The 21,592-nt window shown below is 47.6% G+C and overlaps 1 protein-coding gene across 1 annotated transcript in view; it reads left to right on the forward strand.

Annotated features, from left to right (window-relative positions):
• The first annotated feature begins 8,888 nt into the window (after positions 1 to 8,888).
• Positions 8,889 to 21,592, forward strand: part of KDSR (3-ketodihydrosphingosine reductase) — a 28,799-nt gene continuing 16,095 nt past the window's right edge. Inside the window, exons 1-5 of the mRNA XM_090285415.1 lie at positions 8,889 to 9,093; positions 13,918 to 14,007; positions 15,966 to 16,022; positions 16,412 to 16,477; positions 16,669 to 16,764. Coding sequence (XP_090141541.1) covers positions 8,986 to 9,093; positions 13,918 to 14,007; positions 15,966 to 16,022; positions 16,412 to 16,477; positions 16,669 to 16,764 — 417 coding nt within the window. The 5' untranslated portion in view covers positions 8,889 to 8,985. The remainder of the gene's footprint in view (positions 9,094 to 13,917; positions 14,008 to 15,965; positions 16,023 to 16,411; positions 16,478 to 16,668; positions 16,765 to 21,592) is intronic.

The following is a 21,592-nucleotide window of genomic DNA, read 5'->3' on the forward strand; positions in this document are numbered from 1 at the left end:
GAAATCCAGAAGTTTTTATGAGTTGAGAATTTCTGTTGAGGAAGTATTTAACTTCAATTGATCAAAACATGAGCAAAGAGTGTGTAAGTACAGTGCTGAGGACAAGCGGGTAATGAATCACACTTACCTCCTACATGTGCTCTGAGAATGATGTCTCAGGATTCATGCCGCTTCCGGCCACAGCTCTGTTTTCTGTATTTCTGCTACTAAAACTGTTTCTGAACTTGAGTAATTTTAGACTTATTCTAGAACATAGGCCATTTCTCTTTGTTCTTTATGGGCAGATAAGGAGAGGAACCTGAATGTTCAGGCTCTGATTATCTTGACCTTGACCATCATGAAATTTTGGATAGTTGTTTTCTGAGCAACAAGTAAACCCTACATGAGGAACATCTTTATGAGCTGTACCCTAGAGGTTGAAGAACACTTTTGGTCTCAGCCTGAAAACCCCTAGAGCAGCGGTTCTCAACCTGTGGGTCGCGACCCCTTTGGGGGTCGAACGACCCTTTCACAGGGGTCGCCTAAGACCATCGGAAAACACATATATAATTACATATTGTTTTTGTGATTAATCACTATGCATTAATTATGTTCCATTTGTAACAATGAAAATGCATCCTGCATATCAGATATTTATATTATAATTCATAGCAGTAGCAAAATTACAGTTATGAAGTAGGAATGAAAATAATTTTATGGTCGGGGGTCCCCACAACATGAGGAACTGTATTAAAGGGTCGCAGCATTAGGAAGGTTGTGAACCACTGCCCTAGAGGGACCTTAATTATGAATTATTCCAATAGAAAATAGACATTTGAGTTCACTGTCTTCATGCAGAAAAACAGAATGAGTATATTTGATATATTAGAATATTTGATTATTAATATGAAATACTGTTTTTTCCCTCACCAAAGGATATGTTTATTGATTTTAGATAGAGAGGAAGAGGGGAGAGAGACAAGACAGACAGACATCGATCAGTCACCTCCCGGATGCACCCTAACTGGGATATGTGTTGGGTAATATGTATTGTAACAGGTTAGGTTCTCCAGAAGCCAGCAGAAGGCGGAGTTTGGGGGCCAAGATGTTTATTACAGATCAACACCTGGGAGCAGAAGGGAGAGGAAGCAGAACTGGGCAGAAGAGGAAGTTAAAGTTAATGTAGAGAGTGCCTGTGTCATCTTTCCAAGTTTCCCCTAAGGTTAGCCTCTTAGGTAACCATGGGACAGTCAAACCACAAATTAACGCCGGCACAATACCATTAACCAAACCACAACCTGATGCTGGGCCATCGTTTTCCCACTAATGTCCTTTTTCTGTTCCAGGATCCACTCCAGGGCTGCATTCATCGCCCTATCTCCTAGTCTTCTTTAATCGGTGACGTGCCTCAGTCTTTCCTTGTATTTCATGAACTTGAGACACTTGAGTGGTTTGGGCCAGGTATTATGAAGACTCCCTCAATTTAGGTTTGTCTGGTGTCTTCTCTGAATTAGACTAAGGTTAGGGATTTAGGGGAAGACTACCACATAATGATGTGTCCTGTCTCATCAAACCAGGGGACATGGTATCGAGGCCTTATTCCTTTTTTCTTTTTTTTTTTTAAGTTTTAGAACCTGCAGCGAATTCTTTTTTTTAAATTCCTCATATTGGTACTTCATGTTCCTTTATTTATTTTTTTAATAAATTAGAGAGAGGGGAAGGGAGGGAGACCAAGAGGGAAAGGGAGACACAATGTGAGAGAAAAATCCTTTCGTTGCCTCTCACATGCCCTAGCTGGGGACGTGGCCCACAACACAGGCCTGTGCCCAGACCGGAATCGAACCTGCGACCTTTGCGTTTGCAGGCAGGTGCTCAATCCACTGAGCTACACCAGCCAGGTCTCAAGGCCTTATTCTTAGTGATGTTAATTAACTTCAGTCCTGTGGTTAAGATGATGTCTGCTGGGTTTTTTCCACTGTGAAGTTACTATTTTTCCCTTTTCTCACTGTTCTTCAGAGCTAGTTACCAAGTCCAGCTTTGGAGGAAAGAGAAAGGAAATAAGGAAGAATTTGTGGATATATGTTAAAATCACCCAGTGTTTGATAAGTACTTGGGGGAAGAGCCACTGAGGCTTTGCGTTATTCTATTTCTCCTTAATTTTTTACCCACTCGTTGTTGATCCTGCTTACAGCAGCAATTATTTCTTGTTCTGATCGTGACTTTTCATTTCTCGTTCCTGCTACGTTTATTAATTGGAATTCTCCTGTAAGTAAGAGTTGCCTTTTCTCTTCTAGTTTCAAACCTGTTTCTTCCTTTTCTTTTTTTCTAACTTACAGTTTTACATTATAAGCTAAACTGGAAGTAAAATCTGTATTATTATTAATCTTAATTTATGAAGTAATACAAATTTAACTGGACCTTTTTGTGTAAAACAGAACACTGCCTGAATGTGGCAACTGTTACCTAAGGATGAAGATGGAGTGATTATAAAGAAATGAACACCAGAGTATTTGTATTCATTTTATTTGAATATGGTTGGTTTGTGTCATAACTGATAGTGGAGTATGAAAAGCATCGTGTGTCCATACTAAGGAGGTGGGCTGATGAATGAAACAATGATCCATCAGAACTTAAGCGGAATTTACATCAAACTGTAAAGAAGTAGGTTCAGAACCAAGAGAACTTGAAGGAAGATTGAATGATACAGCCATCCTAGAGGCACATGTGAACATTGGGGCTTTGCAGGCTTTTAAATAAAGTAGCCTGTTTGCTAAGACTAGAAACCCATTTGCATTTGTTGAGATGTCAGCAAAAGACGGCGTCAGATGTGAGGCGGGCAGGGTAGGTGAAGCCGCGTTAAAGGAAGTAGCTAAGTGACCGTTTTCCAGTAAACCTCAGCTAACCGCTCAAGAACTGAAATACCAACTCACGGAACAAATAAACCTGGCTTAGTCCCTTTACTGCAACTTCTTGGATGCACAGATACTGGTAACAGCAACCATTTTAGTATAAATGCAATTTTCATGTGGGATGAAAGGTAAATTATTTCCAGTTTTGTTGCTTACAGATACAGCTGATTCGGAGCTTTATAAAACTAGGAAGGATTTCTTTGTCAACAGATGTGGCTGCCTTCTTTTTTTTTAAATCCTCACTCGAGGATATGGTTTCTTATTTTAGAAAAAGGAGGGGGGAGAAAGAGAGAGAGAGAGAGAAACATCAATTGGTTGCCTCCCATAAGCACCCCGACTGGGAATTGAACCCTCAACCTTCTAGTGTATAAGACAACACTCCACCCAACTGAGCAGCCTGACCAGGGCAAATGTGGCTTTTTGTTTCAGTTTTCAGTAGGGATGTGTCCTAACAGGGCCGCTGCCACATCTGGACCACATGCTTTGATAGGGAGCTTATGCCAGAATGTCAGTTGCTTCCTCCTTCCTATGAAAAACAGGCTTCATGAAGTAAAATCTGTGGGTTCCATAACATAACTTAAATTTGAAATTATCTAATGGCATAATGTCAGCTAGGACAGCCATAGCAAAACACCGTAGACTGGGTGGCTGAAACAACAGCAATTTATTTCTCACAGACCTGGAGTCTGGAAGCCCAAGACCCAGGTGCCAGCATCTTTGGTTTCTGGTGAGAGCTGTTTTCGGCTTTCAGAAACTGCCTTCCTGCCACATCCTCACATCTGCCAGCACCCTGATGTGGGGCTTCCCAGCCTCCAGAAGTGTGGGGAACAAATTTCTATTGTTTATAAGTCACCTGGGGTGTGGTATTCTGTTACAGCAGCCCAAACGGACTAAGACAGTAAGTAGCTTTATTACTCAAGAAGCACTTGTGGGAAAAATATTTCCGTAATTGCTATATGTTCAACGGGTGATATACAGATTTGCTGGATGTAAAACCTTGGCTCAACATTCTGTCCTTAAGAATCTTGTAGATATGAGGGCTGTCCAGAAAGGATCCAACCACAAAGTATGAAAAATAGAGACATTTACTGGGGGAGATACCAGAAACATTGTACACAGGACAATGACGCCTCAGTCCCCTTCAAAGGAGGCAGCTTGGGACCTCACACAGTTCTAGTCGCCATCAGCTGCCCCGTTGTATTTTCCTGAATCTCATCAATGGTCTGAAATCTCTTCTCTTTCAAAGGTGATTTTGGTTTTGGGAAAAACAAGGAAGTCGCGGGGCATCAAATCTGGGCTGTAGTGGGGCTAAGTCATATGGGTGATTTGATGTTTTGCCAGAAAACTGCACGAGACGTGATGCATGAGCAGGCACATTGTCAGGATGAAGCTGCCAATCACCAGCTGCCCACAGCTGCGGCCGTTTTCGTCATACTGTGTCTCCGCGTGTGAAGAACATTGAGGTCGTGCTCCTTATTAACCGAAGCGTTTGTGCCACACTTTTATTTGCACCGCACTCACTGCCTCGTCCCCAAAAGCCTTCTGAATCATCTGAACAGTTGCCGCAGAGGAATGTTCAAGATTGACAAAATTAGATGCAGATTTGCTGCTCTCGCTCATTTTGAATGCTACGGCCACACAGTGCACATGCTCAGCAGTGTCCACCGCCCCCCTGACTAGTACAGTGAAGTCGGCATTGTTCACTCACGCGCATTCCAGTCCACTCTCCTTGGCTGCCGGGTTACATCGATGTGCCAGCTGTTCTTATACTAACAATGGCTGGACTTTTTCCAAACAGACCTCGTATATCATCATACTCACACTGAATGTTACTGTGGAGAAATCTGAAACGAGCCTCATTTTTAAATAAGTGACCTGATTTTTTTTCCTGACCAAAGTTTTCGTCCTTTTAAAATCCAATATGTTTTCTAAAGGTTTCATAGTTTTGCTTTTAAGCCCATGATCCCTTCTGTATTAGTCAAGGTTCTGCAGAGAGAGAACTAATAGCAGACCTGTTGTGTTTGGACAGGTGCCGATAGCTCTGGAAGGTTACAAATGGATCTCATTGGAGTAGACAGACTCTGGACTGGGCTTTGCATATTCAGGGGTAGATGCAATGCTCAAAATATTGTGTCGGTCAAAAAGTCCATTTAAGTTTTTTCCATAAAATAAAAGACACATTTTTTTTCATTTTCACCAATAACTTCATTGATTTGGATATTTGGAGTATGTCGGCTGTCTCCTGTTTGGTATAACATTGATTGTTCTCAATATCTTGATTTGATCACTATTCTTCAACTCGTCGTCCGGTGAGAAATCCCCAGCATGAAACTATACAAGCACTTTTGACACATTCGGTCAGTCATGGCACCTTCTCCATACACGGTACAAATCATTTTTGTGTTTCAGTTGCGTTTTTTCCTTTCTTGAAATAATACAGCGTAATATGCCAAAAACGCATATTTTCTTCCATCTTCAATCTTAAAATGGCTACACAAAAATTCACCAATTTTGGTAAGGTTTTTTTTTTTTTAATGCACACTGATATGTCAGCTGTCACAATACAGTCTAACAAAATTGTTTCGAATGAACTTGGACAACTAAATGCTACTAGAGCCATCTTACGGAAAAAACCAAATGAACTTTTTGGCCGACCCAGTGCTATAAAAGGACTGAATCAGAAGATACTGCACCAATTTGGACCTCCAAATTAGGTTTCTTCAGACCTAGACGCGTGTTTTACAGCCCACGGTCTCCCACAACGGTCAAAGAGATACTGCATCAAATGAACATGGCGCGTTGCAGTCCATCCTCAGCGTGAAGGTCTCACAACATTGAAACTGGCGGTTGGAATGGCAGAGGGAAAGCTGCAGGCAGGAAGGGCTGTCTCCCACTCAGCAGGAGCGGGACCAGGGGAGAGTCCTCTTCCTTCGGGGGAGAGTTGGAGGAGAAGGGGTGAGGAAGGATGCTGGTATAACTATAATTCTTGCAACTATTTTTTTCCCTCCATACCACCTCAATTTTCTTTTTTTCTAGTTGATAGAGTGATATGGTGTAACTGTCATAGTCTTATTGGTGAGATTGCAGTGCTGATATTGATAGTCCAATCTATATGAAAATTGAGTGAAGAGCCTCCTTCTCCCCACTGCCTCCTCCAAATGTAGGCATCTTTATCTGTAGGAGAGCTTTGAACAAAGACCGGTGGTGGCCTGTATAGCAAGAATCTGGCCTTCGTCGTTGGCTTCTGGGAAGTAATCTATGTCATCCTTGATAGAAGTGTCTTTGTTTAGATGAGGGCTGGCCAAACTAGATTTTAAGGTGTGGGCTGGCCGTGACAGAAAGACCAACTATGTGGTGTATGCGGAAGCTTTGTATCATGTATTATCAGTTGACCTGGAGACTGAGTTCAGCCACGTGGGCAATCCGCCAACCACACCTACATAATAAAGCCCCAGTAGGAACCTCTGGACACCAGATGAGCTCCTCTGGTTGGCAGTGCTGCATGCATATTGTCACACATGCACACTGGGACGTCACACATCCTCACTCCATGGACAATGCAGAAGCTTTGCATTTAGAGCCTTCCAGACTTTGCCCTGTTCATTTTTCCCTTCACTGTCAGAAGCCATAGCCGTGAGTAGAGCAGCTCTCAGTGAGTGCAGTGGGTCCTTCCAGAGATTTATCCAAACAGAAGGTGGTTTGGGAACCCCTCAAACTTCTAATTGGTGTCAGAAGTCGGGGCCTGTGCCCTCAAACCTTGCAATTTGGCTAACTCTGGGCAGTAAATAAAGAAGAAAAACTCTGCACCTTTGCTCCATAGTGTCTCTAAAAAGAACAGAAAGGAAAAGCAAGCAAGCAAACAAAACTATGTGCTGGTAGGCAAGTCAAAATCACAGTGAAATGTCACTTCACACCCACTGGAAAGGCTGTCGTTAAAAAGACATGATTAAGTGTTGCTGAGGATATAGAGAAACTGGAATCCTCACGTTGTTGGTGGGAATGCCAAGGGGCACCGCTGCTTTGGAAAAGTCTGGCAGTTCTGGCGAAACATAGTTACTGTAAGATTGTCCACAGAAGTGTGGTCAAATCTGTAGACAATTCTTATAAAAATGTATTTGAGGATAAGACTGGAAGCAAGATCTCAACACACTGAGATTCCAAGAAACGACCGTTTGTAGCTTCTTTGTGTGTGCGCTTAGAATTGAAGAGGGAGGTGAAGAAGATTTACCTGAAGGTGGGAGAAAGCAAAGTAGGGATTGGATTACAGGGTAGTTAATAAGATTATGTGTTCCCTTGAGGTCACACTTTAGAAGGAGGGGTCTAAAAAGATCATTTTCAAAGGTGTGTAAACCTAGATGCACAGAAATAAGACAACTTGCTTTAGGCAAAGGTAAGCCTTTTACTAAAAGAAGTTCCTAGGGTGTAACTACCCACCAAGACCTGCCCAGTTAGGAATTTATAACTAGGTCACCAGGTGAGGTTGCTATCCACAGAACCCCTCTTCCGGTCGTAGGTCTTTACTGAAGACAAGTGAAAACATATGTCCCCGCAGAAACTTGAACGTGAACCTTCACAGAGGCGTTATTTATTAAAGCCCCAAAGTGGATAAATGCCCATCAATTAGTGCTAAATGAAATGTGGTGTATCCACACAATGGAACATAATTTTATTTTTAAGATTTTATTTATTTTTAGAGGGAAAGGAAGGGAGGAAGAAAGGGAGAGAAACATCGAGGTGTGGTTGCCTCTCGCCTGCTCCCCAAACTGGGGACCTGGCCTGCAGCCCAGGCCTGTGCCCTGACTGGGACTCCAACCAGCGACCTTTTGGTTCACAGGCCAGCGCTCAATCCCCTGAGTCGCACCAGCCAGGGCTAGAATATAGTTTGACAAAAACAATCAAGTGCTGCCGTGGCCGGGTAGCTTCTTAGAGCAATTTCTCAATACAGCAAGGATGATCCCTGGTCAGGGCACCTACAAGAATCAACCAATGAATGCATAAATAAGTGGAACAACAAATTGATGTCTTTCTCTCTCCCCCTTCCCCTCTAAAGTCAGGAAATAAAATTTAAAAAGAAATCAATGGATTACCGATACCCTGTGCAGCATGGATGACCCCTGAGAACACTATGCTAAGCGAATGCAAGAGGCCGGGCACAGCAGGCTCCATAGCGAGTGATTCTGTTTTTGTGATACGTCCAGAATCAGCAGAGGGACAGAAAGACGGGTGACTGCCTAGGCCTGGGAGGACATGCGTAGTGACTGCTAATGGGCACAGGATTGGGGCGGGGTGTGTAATGAAGTGTTCTAAAATTGTGGCGGGGGTTGCTCAACTCTTGAGTATACTAAAATCCATTTATTATGTACTTTAAAGCGGGATGTGAATTAGAGCTCACGCTTTTTCTTTTTAATTTAAATCTTGCCTTAGTTAAAAACAAAACAAAAACAAAACAAAACAAAAACCCTCTGCTCAAAGAAATCTGGTTTTGTAAATGCCATGTTCAGGCTTTCCCGTTCCTCTGAGAAGCGACAGTGGGATGTGAACACGGACGCCCAGCAACTCTGAAATGGAGGCTTGGATTTCATTTTGATCCCAGGGCTTCCAGGCACCGGCAGGGCCCGGCGACCCCACAGGCCGAGACTAGATCGCTCGGAACAGCCTCGTGCCAGGCCGGCCGCCGCTTCGGCGACACTCGGCGACAAGGCGAAACCGCACGACCAGAGCGGGCCCGACGCCCCGACGCGCGATCGGGAGGGTCCGGAAACCAGCTCTCCGCGGTCCTAAGACGCGCCCGCGGCCCAAAGCAGCGGTGCCTCCGCGCCCACGCAGAGGCGCTCGGGGTGGCGCCGCCGGGGACGAAGGTGGGGGCGCCTGGGGGCCCCGAGCGCGGGCTGCAGGGCCCGAGCGCACGCCGGGGGCGCTGGGACCCGGGCGCGCACCTCCGCGGGCGGCGCCGCTCCGCCGCGGTCGCGCCCTCTGCCGGCTCCGCCTCTTCCCCTCGGCCGCCGCCACGCCCGGAACCCAAACACCGGCTCCTGCTGCGCGGCCGCGCGTGATCGCCTGCGCCGCTGGCCCCAGCCCCGGCCCGGCCCGCCGAGCGATGCTGCTGCTCGTGGCCACCGTGGTCGTGGCGTTCGTGCTGCTGCTGTACATGCTGTCGCCGCTCATCAGCCCCAAGCCCCTGGCGCTGCCCGGGGCGCATGTGGTGGTGAGTGGCCCCAGTGCGCGCCCCCGCGTCCCGGCCCCCTCCCCAAACGGAGACTCGCTCGCCACCGTGCACCCCGGCGCTGCCCCCGCGGAGAGCCTCGGGGACCCGTCCTTTGCTCCGCGGCAGCCGGCCGCTCCCGGCGGGCGCTCTGGGGGCCCGGGAGCCGCTCGCGAATCCCAGGCGCATCCCTGGGAGGTGGCTGTTTTTGTCCTCAGTTTTCCCGATGAGTCAACTGAGGCACAGAGAGGCTGAGAAACTTTGTCTAGGACGCGGCGGGGAGACGGGCGGGGAAGAGAGAGGCGGCCCCCAGCTGGGAGATGGCTCGTTCGAGAGGCAGACAGCAGCTGCCAACGGCACCCAGGGAGTGACTCACGGGGCGGGGGCGCGGGGGGGGGGACTGGTCGGAGCCCAGTGGGCCGGCAGCCCTGGCTGGATGGGGGGCTGCGGCGCTTCTGCCCCGTCTATGCCGCTCGTCGCTGGGAGCGGAGCCTGGGGTCCCAGGGCGGTCCTGTGCCATCAGTTCAGAGTGAGAGGGATGAGCTAGGCCACCTGGCAGGTGCCTTAGGAATGAAGGGGGTGTGCATGGACTTGCTTTGTTTCTTACTGGAGGGCCGTGGCTTCAAAGACCCCCTTTCTGCAGGTGTAGCACCTGCCTTAACTGAGCGAGAATTGCTTCCCTACCTGCGCCCAGCACCTCACCGTGGGAGGTGGCTTTGAATGCCGCCCCGAGGCACCCTGAGGTGGGAGGTTTGGAGTAAGGACAGTTCGTTACTAAGCTGTTGGCACAAATCCTCCTGGTACTCGAGGTGACATACTTGAGTCTCCCCACGGGGCTGTGATAGCACCGCAGGGCTGTTGCTTTTAGTGTGCTTCAAGTCTGGACAAGCCGGAAAGAGAGAGAGGAGCAAAACTTGACAGCCGTGCGAGATCCTGAAGGTGACAGTTCTGCCACAAACGCACGGCTTTCAAAGCTGGATTCTTTCACATCTTGCATTTGCTGAGCATGACTTAGAAAAAGGTAAAGCCAAGATGTTGAGTCAGTGTTGAGTGTCACTTAACCTTGACTCTGGTCTTTCCAGCCCCACTGGGCTGCAAGCACAGGTCGGGAAGGTGACAAACATGTTTGGGACAGACCAGATGGAGTTTCTGATTTTCACCATCTAGTGTTAATACGCCCTTATAAATAATGTGCGGATGACATGCATCACTCACAGGATGTCACTAGCTGCCCTCTTTTGTAATGTCATGAGAGGAGTGGAAGTTAATTATTTTTCCTGAGATTGCTTAGGACTAGACCAGGTGGTGTTAGAAGGAGAGGGCGCAGAGGTTTAGAATGTTTGCGTATGTGGGGGCATGAACAGACTGGATCATAACTACTTATTGTTTGTTTTTGTTATCTCCCTAATTACGGCGCAGAAGTCTTCCAGGGTACGCACCTATTCAAATCAGCTGGTTTTTAAAAAGCCGTTTAATGGACTTGGGTACTGGAATATCAAGTTCTCCTTCTTCGGAGGTGGCTGGAAGCAACCCTCCTTGCTGCGCTTCCCCGCTCTGGCCCGCAGTGAGAGGTGCAGGGTGTGACTAACGATTTAGTTCCAGTTAAACAGTATTTCCAGTGACTAGTAAGAGGGGAGGAGAGAGGAAGGGAATTAAACTATTACCTTTCCGGTCCCATGTCTGGGCTCAGTTTATCAATTATCAGGCAACTCAATACACATTTACCATTTTTCTAAGCCATTTGGAAAATCTCTTATATTCGCTTGTAACTCAGAATAACACAGCCTAGAAACGGCTAATCCTTAGGTGCCTCCTAAGGATGAGGCGACTTCCCTGGGAGGTGAGTTTCCCATGAACCATGACCTAAAAGTTGAAGTCTTCCTCTTGTTCTTCTGGAAGGAACCGTAGAGGTAATCAGGTTGCATGGTTCTTTGATGTGCGGCAGTTTCACACAGCCAGCTTCCTTACCGCAGTCTAGAAAAAGCAGTAAGAACAGCAGCTCTTGTCTCCACGGTGCTTGACAGCATATACATTTTCTCGATAACCTCGTAACTTCCACTAATTCCTTGAATAGCAGATAGGGGAAGTGTACCCACACGCGTCCTTGCCATTGCGTCTCTCAGAGAAACGGCACCACACGCCATTCTGCAGATGAACGGCATACACATGGCCTGGGTCTGGGGATGAGGGAAATACATTGGACTGGGGGTGCATCCTCAAGGGACTGAGAGTCTGGCAGGGGAGCGAAGACACCTACAGAGGTAACAGTGCACAAGGAGCAAAGTGACAGGTAAAGGACAGGACTGAGTGACGGGAAGAGCTGCTTGGAGGAGGGGACTCGGGAGCTGGTCTCCGCAGGAGAGGCGGGATTTGGAAATGTGGGTGTGTGGGGGATATTGGGTGGAGGGACATTTAGGCAGCAGGAACATCGTGACACAGCCGGGACATTTTTAGGCGTCTTGTTAACGGCTATGGAATGGGAATGTGGTGCAAATTAATAAACCAAAACCACCCGTGAAACAGCCTCAGAGCAGAGGCGGCCGTTCGCCTAGGCAACAGGTATGTTTTTACAGTAACCTACTGTAGGTCATCGGTTAACGATCCCCCAAAGAAATCGTGTCAGTGGTGGAAAGATGAGGCTAGAAAGAAAAAGCGGATGCTTGGGAGTTGCGTGGAGACCAGGACGTTGTGTACAAGGGGCTTCATGAGGATTTAAAATCATGGAATGAGGTCAGAGATGTTCATTACAGCACAATTAATATCTAACGGTAAAATATTCAAGACAGTCCAAAGGTCTGCCGATAGGGAAATGGTTAACTAAGTTTTGATAGAGCTGTGAATGCACTCTTGTGAAACCTGTTGGTTTTTGACATAAGATATTACAAGGTAATTATTTTTTTTGACATAAGATATTACAAGGTAATTATTTTTTTAAGTAAGATACAGCCCCCTGTTAGGACAGGTGCGTCCTGACCCTTCCCTTCCCCTTCACCGGTCAGCCCTGAGCCCCGCACCCCCGGGTCCGTGTTATATAGTCTGCATAGGGAAAATGGCTAGAAAGAAAATATTGCATTTGTCTTGTTAAGTTAAATATATATTGAGTCCATTCTCTATGCTAGGCACGATGCTAAGTGCTAGGAATATGGTGCGGAGCGAAAATAGAGTTGGTATTTTTCATGGCGTTTACGGAGCAGCGATAGGAGAGTTGGTTTTGAATTAAATTAATCACACGCATCAGCCCGTGGGTGTGTGATCCTGTGAGTGCCATGAACTGAAGGAAACAGGGTTGCAGTGCTGAAGGGAGTGCGGGGCAGTGGGGCAGTCAGGGAAGGCTTTCCCGAGGAAGCGGCGTTTGAGCTGTGATGTGATGGGGGAGTAGGTGCCAGCCAGATGAAGCAAGGGCAGGCGGGCCTTCCTGGCCGGGACACAGGACGTGCAGACACAGGACGCCTGTCGTGTGGTCGGAGAGAGCGTGGAACGGAAAGCAGCCAGGATGCTGGGCTGTGGACGGTGAGGGGCGGAGTGAGGGAGAAAGCTGTACTTTTCAGGGTTGCGGTGGGATCGTATGTTACGTTCCAGTAAGCAGTTGCTGAAAATATTCTAGGACATGCCGGTGACCGTTGTTTTCCTCTCTTAGAGCGCTGGTCATGCACAGGAGGTATGCAGTTAGCTCGTAAGATTCTGCTGGAATTGGACTTGAAGGCAGACTCATGTATTATTATTATTCCTTTAGTATTTTTCTTTTTCAATTTCAATTGACATTCAATAATATTTTATATTAGTTCCAGGTGTATAGCATAGTGGTTAGACATTTATATAATTTGCAAAGTGTTCCCCCCAATAATTCCAGTACCCACCAGGCACCATACACGGTTATTACAATACTATTAACTATATTCCTGATGCTGTACTTTACATCCTGTGACTGTTCTGTGACTACCAATCAGTACTTCTTAATCCCTTCCCCTTTCCCCCAGCCCCAACCCCCTCCCAGCTGACCACCACCAGTCTGTTTTCTGTATCTGTGTCTGTTTCTGTTTTTAAAAATATATATTTTATTTATTCATTTTTAGAGAGAGGGGAAGAGAGGGAGAAAGAGAGGGAGAGAAACACCATTGTGTGGTTGCCTCGCGTGCGCCCCCAAGTGGGGACCTGGCCTGCCACCCAGGCATGTGCCCTGACTGGGAATCGAACCGGTGAACCTCTGGTTCACAGGCCAGTGCTCAATCCACTGAGCCACGCCAGCCAGGGCTGTCTCCTTCTGTTTTGTTTGTTCATGTATATTGTTCTTTTAAATATATATATTGTGCTTTTGTTTCCATATGTAAGTGAAATCAGATGATATCCCGCTCTCTTTATCTGACTGGCTTATTTCACTGAGCATCATATGTCTAGGTCCATCCACGCTGTCCCAAATGGGAACATTTCCTTTTTTATGGCTGAGTAGTGTTCCATTGTGTACATGTTCTGTGCCCGGTATACCACCGCTCTATCCACGTGCCTACTGGTGGGCGCTGAGGACTAATGTGTTATTTATTAGCTAGATTAATAGGGCACTTTCCCTCCAGGGAGCTCAGGAAAATATTACAGGGATGCTGTGTGTCTCACAGTGCCGAGGACAGTGACAGACAGCAGCAGCAGGCCCCGCTGATGGTACGATCGTTCATGTTTGCGCCTACCTCACAAAGGCCAGGCTGGAGAAGCGGCAGTAGCTGCAGACCTAGTTCTCACACTGGTTTTCAGGGCCCAGCCTAATTATGTTAAGTAAGCCGCCCGCAGAAGGGTAACGCCAAGTGCTAAGGAGCCTTTTTTTATTTCTGCTTCTAGGTCACCGGCGGCTCCAGCGGCATTGGGAAGTGTATTGCCATCGAGTGCTACAGACAAGGGGCCTTCATAACTCTGGTTGCACGGAATGAAGTGAGTCGTCTCGCTGTGTTATTCTCACATGTTCAGCTTCCAGCAGCCCAAGAGGCTGCGCAGACGTCCTGGTGTTGACGCCCACCCTGGAAATCTCTGGGCGAGGGTGACATTCCTGAACCACTGGTTACTTCTGCTCTTCGGGTGGACTTCTTGGCCGGAGACCGATCAGCTCCACTAATACTTATTTAGCGCCAGTAACCACTAGGGAACACTGTCGAGGCTGCTGGTCTGGACATGGGAGAGGTCAGGAGGAAGTTAAGGGGCCCACCTGGCGTGTGTAGGATGCTCTGGAGGGCCCCCCACCCACGGAGGTGCCGGCTGAGGCGGCGGTGGGGCTGGTACTGAGACCTGAAGGATGTGGAGATGGTTCTCATTTGCCCAGGACAGCATACACGTCCCTAGTGCAACCCACATGCTACAGAGGGGTCCCCTCCCAGCAGCGTAGCAGAACGTGGGTTTCTCTGTGTTCAGTGTACACACGGTCTGTAACCCTTTTACTCGGGGTCTGTTCTTTCCAAAGCTACTCGCTGTGAAGCAGTGACGCTGCATTCACACGAATAGCCGTGGGGCCTCTACGGAGCCCTCTTGCTCCAGGGGGCAGAGAAGAGCCCAGGCCTGTTCTGTCCACTGCTGTTCTGTGCCCGATGTATCTGGCTCTCAGCAGGTGCTCAGACATCTTTGCTGAATGGGGGGTGAGGGGGGGTGAGAGCGGTAGCGTGGCCTCGGTGCTTGGGGGCTCAGGTGCCCCCACACAAAAGGGGGGGCAGGGGTATGGTCACTGCTCAGGTAGGGGGCTCTCAAGTGAGCAAGGCTCAGTGGGAATGGCTGGCCATGGGGTGCTCTGGGGGCAGTGTTCAAATAAGGATAAGGAATTAAGCTTGGCTGTCCTCATTGTCTTCTTAAAATCAAGAAAGGCAGACCTGGCTACGTTTTGTGTATACGCTGACTTCTCTCCCAGCGAACGTGCTTTGCACTGACACCGCCGTACGGGGATGGAAGCACACCTTTAATAGAAGGGCATTTTGTGAGGTTTAAACAATGCACGTATTTGCCACAGGCAGATGGGAAAGGGGGCGGGGAGGCCCCACATTGGGGGCTCAGACGCCCTTGTGTGACGGTCCTTGGAGTCGCTGGAGGCGAACGACCCACCTCTGCCATCGAGAAATCCTTTACTCGCCAATGTGATTTTTTTTTAAAATTCCCATTTTGGCGAAGTCAAGTTGTGTCTCTCTATTAATAGAACCATATTATTTTATTATAGACGCATTCATGTTTAGAAAACCTGTGTGTCTTCCCAAAGGATCACCTTCTGTTTTGTGCTTTGGGGCTGTCATGATATATTTAAATTACATCTTTCGTAGAGCAAATTAAGACACTGTGAATCAATATCTGTCTTCTTGGAAATCAGGGAAGCAAGCAACATTGAGGCCTTGGGAGAATGACTGTTGCCTGGGTAGCTTTGCTCGTCTTGAGAGTGTCACTGAGGGTAGCCAGGCAGATTTACTCAGCCCATCTAAAAATCTAAAACGTGATCTGCTTTGGTAGCAGCGGAGGAAAAAATTGGGCAACCCCTTGACATGGGATTCCCATGTACTCGAATGGCATATCCATACGGTGGTTCTTTTTTATATCCACTAAAAAATGTCAGATCAAAACATTGATCTGAAGGGATAGGGTGATCGTCAGCAATCAGTAGTGTTAATCGGGATTGTGAAGTTCATTCATTCTTCCCTTTCTGTGCAGGCATGTTAAGCACTTGACATCCCTAAGCCCCGGCTTAACATATTCTGTAGCTTCCTTTTTGGAGACTGGCCCATTGCTGTTAAACATAGATGCTGTCTCGGGTGTTTTCTAGAATTTAATATACGCACAAGTAATTGCTTTTTCTCTTTTTTTAAACACACAAGCGGACACATAGACAATGGCCAGAACCAATTGTTCTCTCTTGCTTGCAGGACAGGCTGCTGCAGGCGAAGAAAGAAATTGAAAAGCACTCCATTAATGACAAACAGGTAAACCCCTCTCTGTGCGATGCCTTCTCTCTGTGAATCCACACGGGTGCATAAAGGAAAAAGAGGGTTACTTCCACTCTGAACAGTTTATTGAACGATGTAAGAGTTTCCTAATTATAAAAATATATCTGAGGCTGTTTTTAATAAGGTGAACTTGTTTGAATTGTCTGGAACTTCAGACGATGACCGAAAACTTAGACTCTCACACACACCCCAAGGATCAGGTAACAAGATGCTTTACTAGAAAATGATGTTATTTCAATTATTTACTTAAATCAACTTTATAGCAACAATTATCCTTAATTTAAAAAAACAAACAAACAAAAAAAACATTGAAAATAGTTTCAGATACCTGCATAGCTGTGATCCTTGTTTTCTCTTTCCGACAGGTGGTGCTTTGTATATCGGTTGATGTGTCCCAAGATTATAGCCAAGTAGAGAATGTCATCAAACAGGTGAGAGGTGGGCTCACTGGAGTGAATTCCCATGCCTTGTCTTTGATCTTCACCGTTTTGCTGTGCGGCTTGAAGTTGGGAAATCTTCCTAACGTTTAACGGTTTTATGGATTTCATTTACTGGCATTGATGTGCTGCCAAGCGGTTCTTCCTTCCTCTCTGTTACCGCCTACTCTGATCCATTTCCCCAGGCGCAGGAGAAGCTGGGCCCCGTGGACATGCTTGTCAACTGTGCGGGAATGTCCGTCGCAGGAAAATTTGAAGATCTGGAAGTCAGCACCTTTGAAGTAAGTAAAAGTTTGTTTTCTGCTCCTGGGCGTCGCCCACACAGAACAAGTAGAACAAGGCCGTGGGTCAAGGCTTTATGAGTGAAAAAGATGAAAGGCGTTCAGATTGCATAGACGCTTCGGAAGCCGAGAGGAAGGCTGCCTGAGCTTCTGGTCTCAGGGCCGTGACTGTCCAGCCTTAAGTGTTTAGTCAAGTCTCGCAACCTGGGTTTCCCAGGGTGTAAAATCAGAATGGACCCTTCAGTCTGGTGCAGACGATCGTGACGAATCCCTGAGGCGGTAACTTTAAGAGAGCGCTTTGTAAGCCGGCAAGAGCTGGATTGTAATGTCAAGTGTCAGTGTTTTTAACGTGGAAAAACCAAGAAGTGGAGGAGCAGGCTCTTTAAGAGTTCCGAAGTCAGAAAGAATAAAAAGCTGATGCGTCCTATTTATGGTCATGTTTTAAAGCGGTGCGCCGTGGAGCCTGTCTTGGTCATTTGTCTCAGCCCTAAGGAAAGTGACATCAGGTCTGAAATCTTTCGGTGGAAATGGTTTCTTTCTCTTAAGCTGACATGGCATCAGCCCTCTTGCTTACTGCCCTTTGGAGCCTCCATCCTAGTATGGCGTCTTGCATGCTTTCGTCTGCGACGTGAAACTGACCCACTTTAGAAAAGGAGCCTGTGGGAGCAGTGGTTTTAATATCCGGCGTCGGGTGGGCTGTGGGATAGCCCCCTGCGCTCTGGCTCACAGCCGAGGCAGGAGAGTGCGGATGTCACGCGAGCAGGGCGGCGCTCGCCCTGGGCCCTGGAGTCCTGCGGCGCCTTCATCCACGGGGCGGGAAGATGGGAGACCAGTGCGCCCTTATCTGTGAGTAACCCAAGCGGGAGCTTGCAGCCTGTGGCCATGGCTGTGTCAGGGGTCGTTGGGGGGAGGCAGCCGCGGTGGTGATCTCAGCGTGCAGAGGGGCGGGAGGGACGTCAGAGGTGGCCCGCACAGGAGGAGGGGGCTGGGTGGTGTGAGGAGGACGACAAGGAGGGACAGTCAGCAGACCCCTTGACTGCGTGTGGCGGGCAGCGACGTTAGAGCCACGTTGTAATACACGCGTGCCGTTGTAAAGTAGGGCCTCGGGAAGCAGGGCGTGTCCTCTCGGGGACAGAGGGCGTTGGGACCGGTTACGTGTGTGTGTGTCTGATGGAGGCGGGAAGGGGACTGAGTGAATGAATGTATTCCAGGGTATGTAACTGTGAAGCTTATAAAGTGGTTAAAAAAATGCATGATTCTAATCTTTTTAAAAAAACTCACTGTGCTCTCGACCTTCGGTCTCCTGTTCACGCAGTTTCCTTTCCTCCCTTCTGCCTTCCTTCCTTCCCTCCTTCCTCTCTTCTTCCTCTCTCTTTATTTTAGAAAAAAAAACCAAACCAGTCACAACTGATTTGTCCCCAGCCAGCACCTTTCTGCCCTCGCAGCCACCCACACGACTCTCTGCTGCTCTCTGTCCCCAGCAGACATGGCAGGAAAAAGGTGGACTTTGGCATCAGGCTGAACCACTTTGAGATCTGAGGTCTAATGGTTTCAACTGTGACCGTTTGCTAGCTGTGAGGTCACGGGCAGATCATCCTTTCTCCTCTGGCCCCAGCTCCTGTCCCTCACCTGGACAGACAGACAGCCCCCAGGGCTGGGAGGACTAGTCACCTAACGTGTGCGTGACGCCCGGCTGTGCTCCCTGCTTAGGAGATACTAATGTCCTTCGCCTGGTAATCACTCAACCCACAAATCCTCAAGAGCGTCTCTTCTGCGTCCCGTGGTGTTTGGGGTCCTGGGGACCGTGGTGAGCAAGTGAATCCAGTCTTGGCCGTGGGAGGGGACCGACCGCACAGGAGCAAGGACATAAAACACTGTGATTTGAGGTCGGGGTCCGTGCTGCGAGGAAATGGAAAGGGGCTGAGGGGCGCAGGTGATGTGAATGGATTCCCAGCCTGGGGGCTCTGAGACCAGGAGGAAGGTGGACAAGGGAAGAGACCCACTCCTAAGAGCCCGAGGCTGCCAGGGCTGTAGGTGACAGGCGCCCAGCAAAGCCCAGGAGTGGTTTGCAGGCCTGGGTGGCTGCAGCGTCCCCGGGGACAGGCGCAGTGTGGCTGTCTGCTGGGGCCTTGAGGGCCGCCGGAGTCAGTCTGGAGTTCAGCCTAAAAGCTCTCAAGAGGTCTCAGCCAGGCTAGGCAGTGGCGTGAGCTACGTTTTAAAAGGCTCTCCCGCTGCGTCAGGGAGACTTTTAGGAGCTCTTGGGGTCACTGAGGGAAAGCAGGGTGAGGCTGGGACGTGGCTGGGGGTGGAGCCGTGGGCAGCCATGGATGGGTGGTGGCAGGAGTGGGGGGCAGGTCAGCACAGTGGCTCAGGCGGCTGATGGGGGTGTTGGAAATGGCCCCGCCCGCAGTGGGAAGTGGCCCAAAAAGGAAGGGCTGTTACCCCGGAACCTGGGGCCTCGATTCCAAAGACAGGGCCTCACACCGAGAGGCCCGCCCTGTCCCGCCTCCCCTGGCTGCCCCAGTGGAGGCCCCCGGGGACCGCACCTTCCCAGGCCCCTCTGCCCTCTCCCCTCTGGGGCTCAATCACGTGCTCTGTTCTGGGGAAGCCCAGGCGTCCTCAGGGAGCCCCGTGAGAACATGCACCACCACATCTGGGGCATTTTCTGAAGCTAGGAGTTCCTTTTCATGCAAAACCAATTCTGTCTCCGTTACTTTTGCTTGGCTTCTTGGCTTCAGTTTTAATCTTGCTCAGGTTCACATGCACATAAAATGCCTGTGCACAGTGCCTTGCTGGTGTCTTCACTGCACTTTGGGGCGGGGGGCGGGGAGAGAAAACACACCCTGGGTGAGTCCACCGGCAGCGGCTCTTGGAAACCTGCGCCCGGTGTCACTGGACTCTGCCCTGGGTGCCTTTGCCCCAGCCAGTCTGGCTGGGTGTCTGTTCACTGCACTAAATCTTTGTCATGAGCACAACGCTGTGTGAGTCCCGTGAGGCCTTCCCGTAAACCGCAAAACTGGAGGTGAACTTGGGGACCTCCAACACACTTCCTTCTCTTCCTATCCCTTTCCAGTGCTTTTCTTCGTGGTTTCTTGGAGCTGTGTCTTGTGTTCTTACCTGTGGATATGGAGTGAATTTACATTTTTGATTGGGATTATATCGACTCTATAGATCGTTTAGGGAGAATTGACATCTTAACAATATTGTCTTCTAACCCGTGGACATGAGATCTCCGCTTGGTTGGGTTTTCTTTTATTTCTCTCAGCAAGGTTTTGTAGTTCTCCATGTACGGGTCTTGCACGTCACCTTTCCGTATTTCGTGTCTTTTGATGCTGGTATAAATTTTAGTTTTTAAATTTCAGTTTCTGGGTGTTCGTTGCTAACATAGAGAAATACGATTGAGTTTTGTATATTAATCTTACACCCTTGATAAACTCAATTATTAATTCTAGTGCTCACTGGATTTTCTACATTGAAGATCATGTCATCTGCAAGAGTTTTACTGGGACATCTTTCTTGCTCTGCAGAAACTTCTAGCACAGTTGTGGGTCGAAGTATTGAGAACAGGCATTCCTGTCTTGTCCCTGATCTCAGAGAGAAAACCTTCAGTCTTGACCATTTAAGTGTGATGTTAGCTGTAGTTTTGTGTTTGAGGTTTTGGTAGATGCTCTTTATCCAGTTGAAGAAATTCCCTTCTATACCTAGTTTTCCAAGAGTGTCTATAAAATAAGGAATGGATGCTTTTTCTGCATCTATGAGAATGATCAGAGTTCTTCTTGTTTAGTTTGTTAATGTGGTGAATTACATTAATCGTCACATGTTAAACCAACCTTGCATTCCTGGGATAAATCCCATTTGGATGTGCTGTCTTATTTCTGTGTTCTTGAGGGGTATTTTCTTTTCTTGTGTTATTTTTTGGTTTTGGAATAAAGGTAATGCTGGCCTTGTGGTATGAGTAGGGGACTGTTCGCTCCAGTTTTCTGGAAGAGTTTGTGTAGAATTGGTATTGTTCCTTCTTAAATGTTTGGTAGAATTCTTTGTGGGAAGGTTTATGACTTTAATTCTGTTTCTTTTATAAACAGATGGCTACATATATATGTTTTTTTTTTTTGAGTGACTTTTGTTAGCTGTGTCTTTTGGGAAATTTGTCTATTTTGAGTTGTTGTTTATTGGCACAATGTTGTTTACCATATTCCATTATTGTCCTTCTCATTTCCATAGAGTTTGTAGCATCACCTCTCATTCTAGATATTGATGGTTTGTTTCCGGTCTCTTTCCTGACCAGGATGACTAGACGTTTATCCATTTTATTGATTTTTCTCAATTACCAGCTTTTGGTTTTATGATTTTCCTGATTTCTATTTCATTTATTTCCTCTATTATTTTTATCATTTCCTTTTTTCTTCCTGCTTTTGTTTTAATTTGCTTTTCTGTGTATCGTTTCTGAGGGTGGAAGCGGAAATCATTGATTCGAGGCCTTTTACCTCTTCTAATACAGGCACTTCAGTGCTGCTTTTGCAGCGGAAAGTGTTTTCACTTTCCTCCAGTTAACATATTTTATAATTTCCCTTGTCATTTCTGCTTTGCCCCTTGGGTTATTTAGAAGTGTATTATTTAGTTTCCAAATATTTGAGTGTTTTTCAGAGATCTTTCTCTTACTGATTTCCAGTTTAATTCCATCGAGGTCAGTGAACATCCTTTGTATGACTTGAATCTTTTCACATTTATTGAGACTCATCTTATGGCCCAGAATACTGTCTGTGCTGTGGCCATTCCACGTGCACTGGGAAAGTGTACTTGGTGACGTTGTTCAAATCTTCTGTATCCT

Source organism: Furipterus horrens, unplaced genomic scaffold, assembly GCF_987537825.1.
Source record: "Furipterus horrens unplaced genomic scaffold, mFurHor1.1.pri manual_scaffold_8, whole genome shotgun sequence".
Classification (NCBI taxonomy): domain Eukaryota; kingdom Metazoa; phylum Chordata; class Mammalia; order Chiroptera; family Furipteridae; genus Furipterus; species Furipterus horrens.